Source organism: Notothenia rossii, assembly GCF_949606895.1.
Source record: "Notothenia rossii genome assembly, chromosome: 7".
Classification (NCBI taxonomy): Eukaryota; Metazoa; Chordata; class Actinopteri; order Perciformes; family Nototheniidae; genus Notothenia; species Notothenia rossii.
In genome coordinates, this window is record NC_136905.1 from 15,942,473 (window position 1) to 15,960,821 (window position 18,349).

Genomic DNA, 18,349 nt, shown 5'->3' on the forward strand with positions numbered 1-18,349 from the left:
TTAGCAAAAACAGACACATCAACAATTAGAATCAGTATTTCAAAGCATGGCATTTAAGTAGGAGTCAAGGTAAGGCAATCAATGTATTTGGTTTATGTTCAATATTAACACACGTCACATGGCTTATAACATCATAGTTGCACCAAAACAAATATCAATATACCTAAGGAATCCAATTATAATAATGATGAGGTTCTATATTGTTTATTTGTTATCAGATTAAGACTCTTACCCGGACATCTAGTGTGTGCAGCATTGTAAGGTGAATCAGAACAACTTGATTGTATTTTCATGATTATCCAACTTTCTGTCTACTTTGGCTCTGGAAATTATCCACTAAAAATTGCCTCTTTTTTTGAATGGGAGCTAAGTGAGTTAAATAAATGGATGAAAAGTCTCACAATATCACACGCATTATCCATTCAATGACACTTACTGAATAACATGCAACATGCAGTAAAACAGGAATGATATGTTTATATATTCTGCAATATCTTCAACAGAGCTTAACAAAGACAGCATGTAGCAAACACATTTCAAAATAATACATGTCTAGGAAACATTGGCTCTTAGTCCACCTGTTGAAGTGCTTTGTGAAATAGTTGCAAATGATTCTCAGTGGAGGACGATCGCTGGCAGAATAAATGATGTATCAGTTTATTTTTGAATATTTCTTCCTGACATCACTAACGTTTCTCACTATGTTGCAGCATTTCGTTAACACCTGGACTTGTGGAGAATGATACTAGAGACTACAGATGTCAAGGCAGCAAATGTAGAAGGCTTCTTGTTTCAGATCTCATACCGAGGTATCGATGATAAACCTTTTATTTTTAACCAAAGCAGAAGAGGCAAACTTGTAAATCTTTCTTGTCTTCACAATGGGAAGAACTACAGCTGCTAGTTGTTAGTTGAACACTTTGCAGAAGTGCAATACTGCCACCAAGAGAAACAATCTGATCAATGACCTGTTATAACATTTCTCCTGTTATGACAAAATACATGTCGTTATAAGATACTGTATTGATGAGGCATTTTGTGAAAGTTTGTACCTGCCTCTTTTTCTGTTTGTTTTTATAAAGAAGCTATCATTATAATAAGGGACCATTAGTGTGTATGTGGTTTAACAAAAAGTACTGGTGATTTATTTTTAATTCTAAGATTTAACTCTTTGGATTTAGTGAAAATACCCATTCCACTGGTTGTTATATTGTGTTCTAACCAACTGTCCAAACCCAAAGATATTAAGTCTGCTTCAATATTTCGTAAATCGCCACAAATATTTGGGTTTGAGTTTGAGTTATCTGTTTATTGATTAATTGACTTCATGATTGGCAGAATGTCTACTTGATGCCTCAAGAGAAGACCATTTTGTGTGTGTGTGTGTGTGTGTGTGTGTGTCGGCTGATTTTTCACTGGATGTGTGAAAGTGATATTCTGCTGTACCAACCAACAAAGGAACCCATTTCAGATCACCATGTGTTGGTCCTATAACTAGGCGTTGTGAAGTTCGTGCTCTAGGTCAGTTTTGCCAACAGCATCTGGATTAGAGAGCGGGTCCAAGTCGGCGAACAGGTTGAACCACGCTGAGAGGTCTGCTGACGTCCCCGCTTTGTCTGTGAAACGAGTAAAGAAGGGTAACTGTCACACACACATCTGAAAATATCAACACCAGTGAGGGCCATTCCCTTGACTTAAAATGTATACTTTTTTTAATACAAAGAGAATTTATCATTCGATAAATATGTATATTTTTAAAATCTAAAACTAATTCAAATGTATTTTCATTCTAAAAATAGTTATTTCACATAACTAAGACTACAGTAAAGAATAGGTTGCATACAATTATTCCAAGGGACATTAATGAGAGTTACCAGTTATTCTTTATCTTGTAAGCAGTCCTTGGCTAAGAAAAATAAATAATAACCCCCGCCTTTAAATACTGCGTCGGCTAATATACGAAACCATGAATGAAAAAAACCCCACAAACTCTGAAAGCCCCATAATCACAGCTTTCAGTTGAATACGTCTGTTTGAATTAATCTTTTCTTTCCTCTGTTTTACTCATTTGGCTCGGCCCTACCTTTCACTGCTGCCCTAGAAGCGTCCTGATTGGATCCAGATGAGTGCTGCGTTGCCTGGGCGACGGGCTGTGGAATGATCCCAGCCCGATCTGAAATGAACACGATGCACATTTTTAGATTAATCGCTTAACGTGCCAAAGCATGATCCACAAAATAAATCATCACACTTCGCTGATGTGCAAGAATATCGTGTAATAGACCAACAAACAGAAATATTATAAACATTTATCACTGCAAAATCATATTAGGGGATTAATAGATACATGGCAGAAGTTACAATTACAACTTTGAGGTCTTGTTTCAGGCACATTTATTTGTCTTTTATTCTTGTGTGGATCCAGAGAATACAGTATGTAGCAACACTAAAGGCCCCCAGGGAGAGCGCTGGAATGTGCAGTTGTGTTTTGTAACAAACAATCTATGCGCCAAATACAAACAAAAGAGTCAAACGGGCTTAAATGACTAAATAACCTTTTGAATCATTTAGATATTTGTATTAGTGCAATATAGACTTTCAACTCCAGCACCCTCTATAGTGTTGCCTTCACTGTACCCTTCTTATTGACATTTTCAGCAAGACCTTATGTTGAAGCAGGAATTATGAGTGAATAACACCATCAACATTTTAAAATATGAAATCCTGCTGAAATGTTTTCAATAGTTTTAGTTTTGAAGCTTTCATGTGTACATGCAGCTCCCCTCTAACTGGTCTCATGACTCATGTGAATATTTGGGGATTTGCCTCCTTGAAGATTTGTTGTGGTTTATTTCACATTCTTGGTCTGAAGCCATTTTTCTTTCGATCTTGCTGTTTGGGCTGTATGATTAAAATCAGATTCTTTCAAGGATTTGCATATTTTGGGCTCTAATGTTTTTAGGTGAAATGGAGGCCAGGCCCATGTGATGCTTTCTGCAATGTTGTTTTTGCAATATCTTTAATAACAGCAAAAACCCTCATTTAGTTTTCAAGATCAAGCCCTCTTGAACAAAGTCTTCCCTGCACTTTTACCCAGAACAGCAAACTTCATTTGAATGTTGATCAGTAGGTGTACGATACGTTTTGAGAAGTCAGATTTGTAAGTGTTAAATGAGTTTTTAGCTTGCGCCTGATGTTTGCCTTGCATGCTGTCAAAAGTTATTTTGTCAGTCCCTGCCTGTGTGTACTGCTGCCTGACTGTTTACAGCTGAATTAGCATTATGCTCATTCAGTGCTTTAAAATCAATCTATACTTTTTGCAAGTTCTGTACATTCACGCAGCTCTGATTGAACTCTGACAGTTCCTGGGACCTAATATTGTAATTGTGACTTCCCTGGGGTCTGCCATTTGGAATTCAATCTGTAACGACTATTACATTCAGTGTGCTTTGTTGACCAGCCAGGCTCTCAGCCTCTCTTTCAAAACTCTGCCATCTTGCCTGCCACAGATCCCAAACACTATATGCTTTTTCCCTGCTTAAAAAAACTCCATTGTTCCTTTTTTTCCTAGCATGTCTTCACAACTGACTCTAAATCATGCGGGAACTATAGTTTAATCTCACACACTTTCTAAACTACTACCTTGGTGACTGTTATACAAAAGCCAGGGGATACACACAAACATACTGTAGGTTTTTTACGTCGTCTTAGTGAGGCGACTCAAAATCCTTCCAACCAAATTAACAAAACCAGATGAGGTGGTAGCAGCCATTGCCCAGGCCCACAGGAAATGGAAAGTAGTTGGCAACTACCTACAGTTAAGCAAATCTATAGGCCAGTTTGTTATAGCCTTATTCTATTACATTGACAGATGTGTGGCATGAATCAGTTTCAATCCACTCTTTTCCATTTGTGGAAATAGTTTGCTACAATGGGATAATAGCTATTTTGGTTAATGCACTCATTCATGGTAAAACAATATAGCTTATTATTTAGTTTCAGTAATATAAGTTCATAATTTAAATTAGGATAAGGGTGGCTAATTTAAATGTTTTAGCCAGTTTTCCCTGATGGAGAAAACCACAAGTAGTCCTTCAGATACATCTAAAAAGCCCAACATGTCCCTCTTCTCTGGCTCACACAAGCACACATGCACACAAAGTATTATTTCTGACCTGAGAGGGAAGACTGCAGATTATTCAAGCTCTGGTCCAATAAATGAGAAGGTAGAAAGAAGGAGTTTTCCTTCTGCTGAGCCTCGGCTGCTCGGCCTGATGCTGATCCCTCCTCCATGTCTCCAAACACTTCGGTCCACTCTCTGGAGAAGTCGCCCTCGTCCACGGACGTACTGCCCAGGATCTCATTCAGCAACGCCATGCTGTCCTTCTCCTCTCCCTCGAACTCTAAGTAGGCAGAGAGACTATCTCCATGCCCTGTAATGATCAGACACAGTGGTCAGAGTAAGCAATGACGAATAACAATATGGTGATGTTACAGAACATTTCTCTGTTAATTGGCTGCATTAACTTGTGTCTCATTCTCGCCCAAAACTATCTACAGTATTCTGTGCTTTCATTGGTACATTGGGGGCATAGGTGTTACATTTATCTTGATATGTCTTAATGACAAAGAGCTGATTAGTTCATTGGCATAACATTCATAGTTAATAGTTGTTTTTTAGGTAAAAATGTAAAAAAAGTCACCTGTATTAAATTATCACATGTTATTATTTGACTGCTCTATTAAAGTTAACTGGATATCTTTTTTGTTTTGGTCTCTTGGTCAGACAAAACAAATAAAGCATCAAATTGGGCTTTACATTTCATAGACTGATCGTTAAATCATTGTTAGTTGCAGTTTATTTCATATAAACATATTGCAGTTACATAGATTTGGTAGCATTTTGTTTTACCTTCTCTGGTCTTATCGCCGTTTTCATTCTCTAATGAGATGAGTCTGTAAAGATGACATCAAATCAGTTCATAGCATTTGACCCGTACAGAAAGCAGCTGTTGGGTAAGATACTATTTCCAGGCTGGTTCAGTTTTTATAAACAGATCCTCAGATGTCCCTGTCGTTATGCACATGTTTGGTCTACCTGCATGAGGAAAGATCAGGATGAGATTACTCACTGGTCGTCTGTGGGCTCTGCTTTCTTTCCATCCTCAGCCACTGCTTTAATTCTCTTCTTCCCTTTTTTCTTAGCGATCTTGTCCATGGGGCCTTGTAAGGTCTGAAAGAAAGTCGCTGATCATGGTTAGTTGCTGATTCTTGAGAACTTAAGTGTCTGAATTGAGCTCTTATCTGCTCAGGTCAAGACGTTCTCTGACCTTAAGAGTGGAGAACTCATAATGCTGACAGCCCTTGAAGCTTTCATGAATGGCTGCCATAGTGTGGGATGTCTTCTCCCAGAAGTGCAAAAGTGTTGTCTGAAAACAGAGGAAACAGTGATTCACATCCTTATGTCTGACAGTTACATCTCCAATGCAGTGTCTTTGTTCCCTTCATGTTTGTCTTCCTTCCTGGCTTAACCGCATGTGGCACAGTCTTTGAAAACACCCTATTCAAGATCAGTGGAGTGTATGCAAACAGCTGGGATTTGTGGAATACCTGATATGTGGTTAAGACGTGAGAGAGGAGGTTGCAGCGACTGGCTCCCAGCAGGTCCACTTTCTGGCAGACATCGGTCTTCAATTTGTCAAAGCTTGTTTTTGTAGTGCGCACCTGGGCCTGAACCTGAGATAAAACAGATAAGAACATTTCCCAACTGAAGATAAGAACCCAGTATTATGTATCACACGGGGTCAAACTGTGAAAACACAAAATGTGGAGTTGACTTTTGTGCAAGTGTCAGCAGAAAAGAGCATGCTGGGTACTTGATACAGTGGTATTGATCAGTAGACCAGCATTGGTTGGTGTGTTCCGCCCTCTAGTGGCTGTTTTTAACTTTTATCTGTCCTGCTTTGTGCTGTTTGTGCGGCCTTAGGAACTGCAGCAAATTAAGGCTGAAACGATTAGTCAATTACTCCGTTAGCTGGTGATATTTGAAATACTTATCCAACATACGAAGATGTCTCCTTCAGGCTTTGATATTTTCAAATATTTCCTGACATTTTTTAGACCGAATATTTAATTGAAAAAATAATTAACAGATTAATTAATGATACAAACGGGTAGTCCTACAGCAGATAGCTTTTTGGAGCAGACAGAATATGCTATCTTTCTCTCACACACTGTTGGCAGGTTTCTGACATCACTTCCTTTTATGGAATTTTAATTATTGTACTCTAACTGTATTTGTGTGTTATGTACCTTTTTCATTGGTATATTCACATTTATCTTGTAAGATATGTTTGTGGTTTTTACATTGTTTTACATTGCTTTTACATTGTCAATTGTGTTTGTTGATTTGTGAAGCCCTCTGAGACAAATATGATTTGTGATATTGGGCTATATACAGTAAATAAACTTTTCATAACTCTGTGGAGGCTAAAAACCTTGAAGAGCGATTGCCCAGGTAGATAAATGTTTTTCACATCAGACATTGATTTGTCATAGTAGGAAAGCAACGTTAATAACTTCATTGGAAAACTGGAAAAAAGCAAATCTTCATGAAATGCATATTTCTTCGTTGCATCTGTGATTTCCATTTTAAAATATGAAAATGTCTGCTGTGAAAAAGGCCAATGTGTCTGGCCTTTGACTCTTCCTTCTGTCCTAAGACAAACCTTGCGAAATTTCTCCATCTGTTTACTAGTATCCGGATCCAGCTCCTGTGAAACGTCCTTCATCCAAAGCAGCGCTCCGCGGTATTCAGTCCTGGACTGCTCCATCCGGTTCACCGTCAGCCACGTGTCTGAGATCGCTCGGTAGCGAAACGTTTCCACCTCCTGGTACAAGCGGCACAGAGGGTTCCTCAGGGCCAATCTGTGAAGGATGTAGAGTGTAAATGAAGTATCCAATTAAAGCATGTGAGTAGATTAACATTCTCATTACAGCCTCGGTCTTAGACATTAGTTGATCATATCTCATGTCATCAACAATCTTGAATTCAATTTTGACCTTTTATAGTTCATAATAAAGCCTGCTGAATCATTTGAAGCCACAAGGGGAAAGGCTTTTCCAACCCCAGCAGGGGCGTCTGGCAACATTAAATAGTAAAGCCAATCATAGACCCCTTAAAGAATCAGTTAAACCAAATGGTGTTTATCCCTCTTGGTAAAGACACAAAGTTCTAAACAAAGGAAAACTAGTAATATTTACTATATTTACATTTGATAAACCAAATCACTAGCAGAACATAAGAGCTACCAATGCTCTTGACAAAAATAAGATTTGTTTACATTTGTATTTTAAGGGTATGACCCTGAAAATGTTACACTTGAGTATTATGAGTCATTAGGTGTGGTTGTTTCCATGAATTGTTTTCAGTTAGCAGGGTGTGGCACAGATTCAGCAATCAAATCATTCCAATCGTGGTTTTGCTGTAGAGGAAACATCTTCCGCTTTGATCTTTTTATTATACGAATCCTGTGGGCTGAAGTTTCCTAACATAACTAACTCTGGGTTCACAGCTGGGCAATTAAAACACTCCATATTTTCAGTAACATCACCATATCTTTGGGTGATAGTTTACCAAAATGACTGACCTTTACTTTATCTAGTGCAGCTGGAACTTTTATGTGAATGATCTGGATGTGTGTTACACATCTTTCATGTACTCACAATTGTACGCATGTTGCCTACCTCTGTTGGGAAGAGAAGCAGAGAGCCTTCCCCGTGGCCTGCATGATCTTTCCAGCTCTGGTTTTATCCTGCGAGCCCTGGGAGCGCAGGAAGCGTCCCAGCTCGTTCTCCTCTTGGGAAAGGACTGCATAGTAGAGATGATAGAAATGGATATATTTATGTTTTTGTGTCTGAAGTTAAAATGTTAATAATATAATAAAATATTTACATGCTAAAGCACTTTAACAAAGCATTTCATGGAGCACTGATGTTTATGGAATATGGGCTTGCATGCACTCTGTTGAGAGTTCATACTTTTATTATTAATTTTCTATTTGAGCAAATACTTACAGCATATCCTCCTCTGGTACTGCTCAATGACCTTTAGCAGCTCCATGCATGTTCTCTGGACGGAGTGAAAAACCTGTGGGGTAAAATAAATCAGCTTAAAATCAAAATGCCTGATCATTGTGGGGGTAATGCTCAGTTTAGCAAGTCGTGCATACATTGCCTGAATATGATGATCACAGATATCACCTTAAATATATAATACTACATTAATTTAAAGGATTTCAATCTACAAGTGAATTCGAGCAACCTAAAGCCTTTTATGAGGTAAAAATAGAAGTATTAAAATGCCACATAAAGGTTAAAAACATGAAGTTATTTTAGTTTATCACAGCGCTCATCGAGGCCCTGCCCTAAATTAAAGCTGTTTTCTCAGCTTTTATAAGCTATCGATTTCAGCCATTAAACTCACTTCGCTCCTGAAATGGAGGTTTAGATGATGGCGGTCGGACAGGCAGCCTAATGTACGTTTTAAGCCTCAAGCTAATCCTAGCATAGTGTGAATCAAAAAGCCATTTAAGTCACTGCAGAGTGCCTGAGGGGAAGTTTCCCCACTGTGTCTTAATGTTTCTGTGATGCGACTGCGGCCTGACTTTCTGTTCCCTTAGTCACTTAGTAAAACTACCACATTTTTATATTCCTCCTCACCTCCAGCTTGCCGTCCAGTTCTGCATCTGACGCCACCACGTGTTCGTCCTCTTTCTTCCCGGTGACCTTGATGAGCGTCTGTTTTGTCTTCCAGTACTTCTGCTGGAACTTGTTCACAACAGACGAGTCTTGGCTTTGCATAAAGCGGTCAAGATAGTCTTGGGAGTAGCCACTGCAATGACACAGAGGTTGAACCAATGTTGTGACTGTTGCTGTATAACCTCATGGATCGGTATGAACAATAGTGTGAACACAAAAGTTCATATGTACTCACAAATGTCCTCTCTCCATTTTTTGCAGATTTCCTGTGGAGAAAGCGGAGTGGATGAAAAAGCTCATGGATAGCAGATGTAGTGAGGAACATGTACCTATACCAGGGTCAGTGGTAACACTGTTTTCTTTTACATTTTGCCAAATTTTGCGCAAACAAAACTCAGCAGAACGCTTATTGTTATAAATCAATTGCAGCTTTTTTTGTTTTGTGTCTAATTTTGTACATTGCAGAATATGATGGATACTTGGTTAAATTAGTTAGTTAAAGCGAAGAAAATAATGTTGTAGAATAGTAGAAGTATAAAGTAGCTTCAAAAGGAAACTACAAAGAAAAGTACCTCAACAATTAGTATACTTATTCCAGCTCTGAACACCTTAAGCAAGAGACTCAAACTCACTGGCTGGAGCACAATGTGATATCTGACCTGTCTGACTCAACAAGGTGTGATGAGGTTTATTTTGTATTTCTACCATTCCTCCCTGGTGTGTTAACCATCAATTAACCAGAGACAATTTCACAACCGAGTAGATGTTCAGCTTTTGAGTGAGGATTTGAAAACATTGACTAAGTAACCGGATGTTTTCCAGAAGTGCAAACCCTGCCGTCCATCAGCTGACATGAATAATTAATTATTTTACAAACAGCTCGCGCGTCATCACGACTTATTTTAATGTGATGATGGGATGCGATGAACGCGCCACCTTTATAACAAGGAAGGAAGAAATGCTTTTAGATTCATATGCACTTCGAGGTAAAATGATGAACCAGCGCCTAATGACGTAGCCTATATAAATACGAGTACAATACATCCTCGCCGCACCAGAATAAACACAACGCCTGGTTTGCTGTAGCGCACTGAACGGACGAAGCGTCGCCTTTAGATATCACGATATAAATGAGTATATCAAATCAGAAAATAAGGGAATATCACTCACGTACCTGATTATATGTATTAAATGAAATGTCGTTATATTCCTGCCATCATTGCTCGCGCTACAGCTTTGGATGTAGGCCCTGCTGTAGTGTGTGTGTGTACACACAGCTGCACATTCACTTCTGCATGCAACTGACGTCATCAGCGGCGCTCCCCTGATTCCGCGCGCATCACGTTCAGATGTTTGTCTCGTGCAAACAGATATTACTAATATAAACACTGATGGTCTCGTGCGGTTGTGGACTAGCAATACAATAAGGATAATCCGACATACAAAATAAAATTATAATCTTAATCATAATAATAATACATCTACTTTCTTTAAACCACCTTGCTTTACATGGTACAAAGCATTAGGACATTTGAAGATGTCATTGAGAAAAATTCAATCAGAAAAGAATTATAAAAAATTGTACGTTATGTAAATTAGATAGGCTACAATAAAATAAGCATTTAATGACCCCTCAGTGTCTGTTTAGGCACAGATAGATAAAGAAGGTACAAGATTATAATAATTCATGGCTAAAGCTAAATAAAGCAAATGGTACATGACTTAAAATAGCTGTCATCATATCAAGACTGGCAGTATTGTCATTATAGCACCATACATTCACATATCAGAATAAATAGTAGTAAAGCAATCATCCATATTCAAACAATGGTAAATTAAACTCCTTCAATGAATTACTAATTGCACCAAAATTGCAACATCCCGTTTCTCCAGCAGCCTGGTGCAGACCACCATCACTCAGCTCATGAAACCTCTAGCGGTGCTTAGTTCTGTATCTGTCCAAAGGATGGCAGTGTAACATAAAAAGATGGGAAGTGCACCTTTAATAGTCTCCTCTCTCCCGTGTGAGGCCCCCAAGCTTTCATCTGTTGGCTTCAATTTATTTCATCACACTATACTGCAGCTGATCTAATAGCATGTACATTTTGTTGTCACCTAAAGGGAATTTCTTGTCATGCACCAAATTGATGTACCTGTTTGTTGCCTTGGACAGTATTTGTGCTGCACTGTCAGGAGGAGTGTGTGAGCAGCATGCAGACAATTTAACTGATCAGTAAACTGGAGTACGTGTAAAGAGCGGTATGTGTATTTATATTTGGAAAATGCTTTTTATGTTGAGCTTTGCAGACTTAATTTGATTACCACCAAAGGAATGTTGAACCCTTTGATCCTGAACAGCCTGAGGTCACTTTCCACCCTCTGTGCAACACGGAAACACGCATGTTTTTTACAGTGGGTTATTTTGCATTTTTGGTACCGTAATAAAGTCTGATTCGCCGAAAGAAGTTCTCCAGCATGCCTGTGCACATTTCCATCCCTGACCTCTGACTGCATCTCAAGGCTTGTGATACGAGCAGGTAGATAGACGCGTCTCTTGAAGAGAGGATATCATCTCCATAAAGACTGGTGTCCTTCACCCCATCTGATCCCCCTCCTGCACTTACCCACCTTATCTCAACATTCAAGATGGTATCAAAGCAATTTGAGTTCACTTAAATAAGACAGGAAAACAATCAGGGCCTTCAATTAAGTGATGCTGTTGGGGGTTTAATTCAATCAAGTCTGAGTCAGAGAAATTCCTTTCCGATATTGATCAGGGACGTGCGTCACTATTGATTTTCTCTGACATTTCCTTTCTCCTACTTTTTGTTCTGTGCTTCACTTGTGAGATGTTATTTGTATTTCCGAGCCTCCTCTTTCAGTCTCAAACTGTACACCAGCTCATGCCAGATTGGCAAGCATATTTTCTGGGACACACAGTCTAAACCAGACTTGAGCGTGCCCTCATTATGAAGGTTTGCAGCCCCCGGAGAGTGCCCGACCCGACCCCAAAAATTGCTCAATTGACTTTTTCCATTCGCAGTTATGTGTGGTGATGGAGAACCATGACATTTACATTTGCACCACTCCAATGTGATCCCTTGCTCGACGCGAGTTTTCGACACACACTATAGCTCAAAACGGGTCACAGGATCAAAAGTGTCTCTTTTCGCCTGAAGGAGCCACTGCGTCGATCCTTTCCATTTCTGCACCAAATGGTGTTTTCTTTCTCTCTCTCTCTCTCTCTCTCTTTCTCTCTCTCTCTCTCTCTCTCTTTCTCTCTCTCTCTCTCTCTCTCTCTCTCTCTCTCTCTCTCTCTCACTTTCTATCTCTTTCTCTCTCACCAGTAACTTGCTGGAACACATTTAGATCCTGAGTAGAAGTCCTCAGTGCCCACTCATCACTCTGCGTGGTGTTTGAAGATTACTACGCTCAGAGACATCCTCACTGGGCATCCAGGCAGCTTAGAGGCCAAAATCCATAATCCCTTACCCTTCATGGGAATTCTCCATGCACTTCAACATGCTGAAATACAGCCCCGCTGCAGCAGCCACTCATGGTCGAGGAACTACTGCAGCCGCAGGCCGAGATAGATGGATGACATGTCTCAATGAATGTGGGAGAAGTGGAGAGGAAGTTAGATTTAAAAATAAGTTATATACCCCAAATAGTTTTCTGCCTAGAAATCAAATCTAAAAGGATGTTGCAACACATTTTTATGTCTAATATATGCACACTACTTCAGTCTGTCCTCATGCACCGGCATCTGTTTTATGTATACCATAACAGCCCAGAAGACGTTATTTACTGGAAATATGGGTACTTTAGAGGGACTCGGCAGTTGCACAGCCATTTTACCAGGCGTCTTATTAAAAAAAAATTCCTCTGAGGCTTTAGTGCTTTATTAAAAAGCGTAAATAAATGTAGTTCCTTGATTTAGTAATCTGCATGAGCGAGTAATATGTAAAGTTCAGCTGTTGTAGCTGAAGGACCAGTGGGGTTTAATTTTTCCTCCTCTAGGCTACACTCTAATGCTTTGTAGTCTGCTCTGCTCAAACCCATGTAATAGCTTGGGGAGTTTGCCTTGCAGCGCACAGGAATAACACAAGTAATCTCATATTCACATTAGGTATTTTCTCATTATGAAAACATTTCTTTACCCGAAAACCCTTTTCATTTTTTGTTTTATTGGACACAAGCAAGATTATGAGACAAAGAGAAAAAGGTCAGAGCAGGTTTTAGTCAAACTTCAGGTATCACGAATGTTGAACTTCTGTTTTTTGAACACATTTTTTCACAAGTTCAAGTGATAACAAGGTTTTGTTGTCAACTTTTCCATGGCAGTTTGCAAGGACATCACCGTCTCTCAGACTATATACGTTTGTCTCCAACATGTTGAGCTCAAACTTGGACACAATGTCAGTGCGAGTGCCCTTGGTCTGCGTGGAGCTGGCCTGCTACCCAGCACCACCGCTCTAACCTGTATCACCGCGTTGCAGCTTTCTCTCTCTCCCCGCTGTTTGGCATGCTCCGTGGCACCGAACGCTGAGGGCAGAGCGTGTCACCATGCCAGCACTGGCCTGAACTCATTCAAGGTTACTCTTTGATTTAATGGTGATGCATTTTTTAAAACCGCATCATCCCTCTCTCTCTTGCCAGCGCACCTAGTCCATCTCTGTCACAAACACTGGCTGTGCGTCTCACCTTTAGCAGTGGAAGCACCAGGAGAGGTTGTTTAAGATATAAATCAATGGCAAACGAAGCCCGGGCGCGGTGCAGGCTGGCCCTGATTGTTTTACCTGCCAGCCTGTTTTAAAGGCAGGACGGTGAAGGAAAACTCTCCTATATATTTGGGCTGTGACACGGGAAAATAGTCTTCTCATCATGTGGACAGCTTTTCGTATGGGAACTCACAATTAACACTGACTGCAAATCCTTGATGTTTCGACACAAATAACCAGGTGTTGTTGGTGAAGATTAACACCTTGGTGTTTTTGACTGAACTTTTGAAGATGTCAATTATGGAGCAGAATATAAGTGTGTTTATTGTGTCTTTGTTTAGTATAAATAGCATCACCTACCTCCATACAGCTGTGAGGTTTTTGACAAGGTGATATTCACTAATCATCACCTCTTTCTGCTGTTGTTTCAAGGAATATACACTGACAGCATTATGTGACATAAAAATAGATTTTAAACTAGCTGCTCTTTTTGTGAGATGCAGCTGCTTGTGAAAGGACCACACACTCACACACAGACACACACACTTATTTTCAGCAGATCAGACAACAATTTTCGTATTTTTCTTAACTGAAATTAAATCGGAGGTATTCAGAGACGAGCACATCAGTCTTTGTGCCGTTCGACAAGCTGTTATGGATAGAGATGAAGATGTCTGATAGCAAAAGAAGAGGATAGAAACAGGCCATATTCATGAGCCATGTAATCCTCTTATATCTCATGTCATTGTGAAATGCAAACACACCTTTGACATCAATACTTGTGCGTCTGGTTTATTAAACCTACATTTCAAAAGACTTGGGAAACTTCACATTGATGTTCCCTGTCCTCCTCCCAAAATACAAGACTGATGAGAAACCTGATTAACAAATACAACTTGGTACTAAGATTCTGAAGACAAAGGTAGCAATGTTCTGCAAGGATGATTATCATTAATATTATCATTTACAGTAAATCATTTAGTTAAGTTATTTATTTTACCGTTAAATAAAGGATATATATATATATTTGTAACATTTTAACATCTATTTTGGAAACAGGAAGGTTTTAGAAGCATAAAAACACTTACATTTTCTTCAGTATGCTTGCCTAAAAGCAATGATATCATACATTAACTCTTCAAATGTTCAATTTCATGAAACATAAAGTACAAATACAGAAGAACTGCACCTGTGTACTCACTCTAAAGGATACAAACGACTCTGTATAAAGTTAAAGAAGATTAGCTTCTCCTATAATCAGATTTGTTAAGGCCTTTAACTAATTATTATTTTTATTAACAATTAATCAATCTCTTAATTTGCTTTTAATTATTTGTCATTTTATCATCATAGTCCATAAAAGGTTTTGAAAAAAAATGTCCAACACAATTTCCTGTAGCCTGAGGAGACAAAATCAAATCACTTGTTTTGTTGAACAGTCCATAATCCAGAGATATTAAAATTATTACAACCATATAAAACGGAGAAAACAGCAATTTGTGGAACAGTTGGGAAGCTTGAACACTCTTGCTTGATACATTATTATTACATACTTTTATTTTTTACCTCCATATTCTTTATGTTTAAGGATAGATACGGGTTGTATGCTAAAGTAAACCATTTTATGCACATTTTTTGAAAGTCGACAAAATGGATACAATTGTCTCAATAAGTGTTGAAACTATTACTTGAGGAAAGAATTTTGGATCTTTAAAGTCAATCTTCCAGCAGAAATACTGAATAGTTTCTGCTTCCAGCTTCTCAAACACAAGAATTGTGTAGTTTTATCTCATTGCAAGTGTAATAGGATTGGGTGTGTGCCAGAAGAAAAAAACAATCACCTTCAGGTTCGGTTAACTTGCAATGAGCATATCTTTTTCAAATGCTTGTGATATTTTAGCAGAACTAATAAGTTGCAGCCCTAACATAGCTGAAACAATGAATTGATCAGAATATTTATTTTCTTCAATTAACTGTTTCAGTACTAACAAATCATATAAATATAAAATTAAATACTTTAGAAACCACTGGTTCCATAGCCACCTAATGTAATTTTGAGTTAACTTAACACAATACCCATTGTTAGATAAAACATCTGGGTTCAAATTCAACTAAAGACAGTTGGTTGCTTATGCCCACTGTTAATATGATTCTCCATAATACTGTGGTACTTACCAATACTCAAATATTGCAATTTTTATCCAATCTACCTCAAAACTGTCACACATTTCAAGTGGAAAATGTCTGTGTTGGTGTTCCACCCCTTGGTCCAGGTTAAGGAAAACCCATGATGGATCTGTGCTATAGTGAACCCTGAAGATGTTCAGTAAAGCACAACACCCTTTATCTGTAATTGTTGATATCCTTACTATTTCTTAACATTCTGTAACATCAGCAATCTTGAGAATGTAAGCTTATTTAATATTTTGTATTCATTATGATTTAATAACAGTGCCCCTGATACTCATACATGCACGAGTATCTGCCAAAAATCCTCCCCGTCCGTCAAAGAAGAGGTTTTAGTAGCCTGATGATGTGCCTCCTGTCTTCATATCATGTGCTAAACAGTGGAGATTTGTGCATTAGCCGAGACATCCAGCTGACAGATATTTGAAAGCGGCCTCATTTCTTTCAGATTCATGATGAGCTGAGGAGCATTAGATCATAGATGTGCAAAGAGCAAAATGGGAGAATTAGACAGTCGCTGCTGTCAGCCATTATCCAGAACCATAAGAATTGACAGCGTTACGATTCTAACATCCATTAGAGCAATTAGCTGCGCCATGCACGCAGGTTCCCCGCATTTCAGTCTGTGAGACCATTATTAAAAGCCTAAAAACATTCTTATTTATCACAATTTTCCAAAGAGAAATCTGTATACCAAATGTAATAATAGCAATAGGACAGAGTTAAATAGAACGTAAACTTAATTCCATGTTGCCACATTCATTCGATTCATAGGGGCTTAATAGTATTGTTCATTTTTCTGCATATTTAGGGCGAAGTGTTCGTACCTGGTTATGTCTGGGGGGCATTAAGTCTGACTAATGAAATGACTCTATCCTCTGTGGCGTTTTAATCTATTCACTGGGAAAGTAATTGACAAGCCCACAGTATGTGCATTAGGATAGCTCCGGTACCAAAGGACAGCTGTCACTAAAGCAATTAAAATGACAAAGGTTAATTAATTCTCTCCAGTTTTTACCTGATATGAGACATTCACAACGAGTGAGTTTTCATTTCCGGCGGAGTAAAAGTGTTTTGAGGAGAGTAATTTATTTGTGATTTGAAAAAAAAGAGGAAAGAAAACACCAGCCATTGTCTGATGGAGCCTTTAATATGTCAATACCTCACACAAGACTGTGCCCCAGGACAACTTCAGCCCCATATTTGAAATGAAATCTGCAGCAGCACATGATATGAAATGACAATTGCTTGTTGTAAGACACGTATTGTTTCCTCTGTAGCAGTGCAAACAAAATGTGATTTGCTTGTAAATGAGACTCGTCAGGATGTTTTACAATAAACATTTCACTTGTCTGTAAGTGGGAGAAAAACAAATCTGTACATTTTCACTGCGATTGGGGGTCAAGCGGAGAAAAACCAAGATGCAAATAATTACTATGCCAACCACCTCTGACACCACGAGAGCAGAACCCAAGAACTTCTAATCCACCTAAATGTCAAAGCGGCGTTCACAGCCCTCCCTCCGTGTGAATCTCCACAGGCTGCCAAAAGGCCAGTGGTTAGTCATCTGTTTACTCCTGCAGCTGCTGGGTGTCATTGGGACTCTGAAGGAGAAATCCCATGATTCTCTCTGCCATTTCTGACAGCTCCCGCCCAGACCACATTAATCAGGGATTGTGGGCGAGCTGGGGGAGAGACGGCAGGCATGAATGGCTCCGGCCCAGGACGACTGAACCGAGGGAGGAGATCTGGACCCGAAGATAACTTAGACGTTCAAACACTGCCGGGTTGTAATGATGTCGCTTTCATTCATACATAAACCCACCATTCCTTGGAGGTTCTTCTTGTTTCTGGATAAACTGGTGCTTTCAGATTAACATAATTTAAGAAATGTTGGCTTTTAAAGAAGAAGCTGTCCTCTCCCACTTTTGGTAAATTACTCTCAAGACAGAGATTTGCATCTGAATGTAAGTTATTAGATTTAAGATTGGATTGAGCTTACATCTCTGTTTTAATTAGATATCTCTTCTTTATACATCCCCCCTGTTTAATCGTCAAATTAAGTTGAATTGAAGGTACGATCAGTGATCTGAAAGTTAACAAAAGATTAGCCCATAGCGCTTAAAGCCAGAACATAAAATTGGAACTTACATTCCCTCCCATTTGATTGATAGATATTTTAATAAAAGGACTAATACTAGACTAAACTACTAAATCTAAGGTATTAATTTCTTCCAAATGCTAAGTATTGTTTTTGACAGTAAAGTTTGGAGTAAAACAGCATGATATCTGCTGCTACAGTATCTCTTACTTTTAGATTAGAAACACACAAAATGCTGATTTACAAAGAAAATGTTCAAACTCTTACAGTAAGCCTGCATTTATTCATTAGTTTGACAACATTTTCATTTACGCAGATACAGAAGAATGTTAGTATTCGTGGGTGTTTCTGGCCACCTTGCAAATTGAAGTCAAATATTCACACTCCTTTGCTTTCTACCAACTCCCGAGGGAAATTATCAGCCTCTTTAGCTGCTAAACGTGACATTATGTTCACTAGCTTGTAGCTAACATTGTCAGTTTGGTGCTGGGCAGTAATCGTACAGAGAGCGTTCCTGTAAAAACAGTTGCCTGCTGCTGGGGTTGATGAGAGTGAATCAAAACGGTGAAATTGTGGGCCA

General features: G+C 38.9%; 1 protein-coding gene and 1 long non-coding RNA gene across 2 annotated transcripts; one reads left to right on the forward strand and one right to left on the reverse strand.

Annotated features, from left to right (window-relative positions):
• Positions 1 to 70: 70 nt before the first annotated feature.
• ica1 (islet cell autoantigen 1) lies at positions 71 to 10,080 on the reverse strand. The gene is made up of 13 exons (XM_079694307.1): positions 9,935 to 10,080; positions 8,996 to 9,026; positions 8,722 to 8,893; positions 8,077 to 8,149; positions 7,747 to 7,870; positions 6,729 to 6,927; positions 5,611 to 5,736; positions 5,331 to 5,429; positions 5,133 to 5,233; positions 4,913 to 4,956; positions 4,176 to 4,433; positions 2,084 to 2,173; positions 71 to 1,616 (listed from the first exon to the last, which is right to left on the reverse strand). The coding sequence occupies exons 2-13, from the start codon at positions 9,010 to 9,012 to the stop codon at positions 1,495 to 1,497; spliced, it is 1,425 nt and encodes a 474-aa protein (XP_079550433.1). The 5' UTR covers positions 9,013 to 9,026; positions 9,935 to 10,080; the 3' UTR covers positions 71 to 1,494.
• LOC307047377 lies at positions 6,842 to 9,193 on the forward strand. The gene is made up of 2 exons (XR_013810402.1): positions 6,842 to 6,971; positions 9,022 to 9,193. It is a non-coding gene; the product is annotated as an uncharacterized lncRNA (long non-coding RNA).
• Positions 10,081 to 18,349: the final 8,269 nt, after the last annotated feature.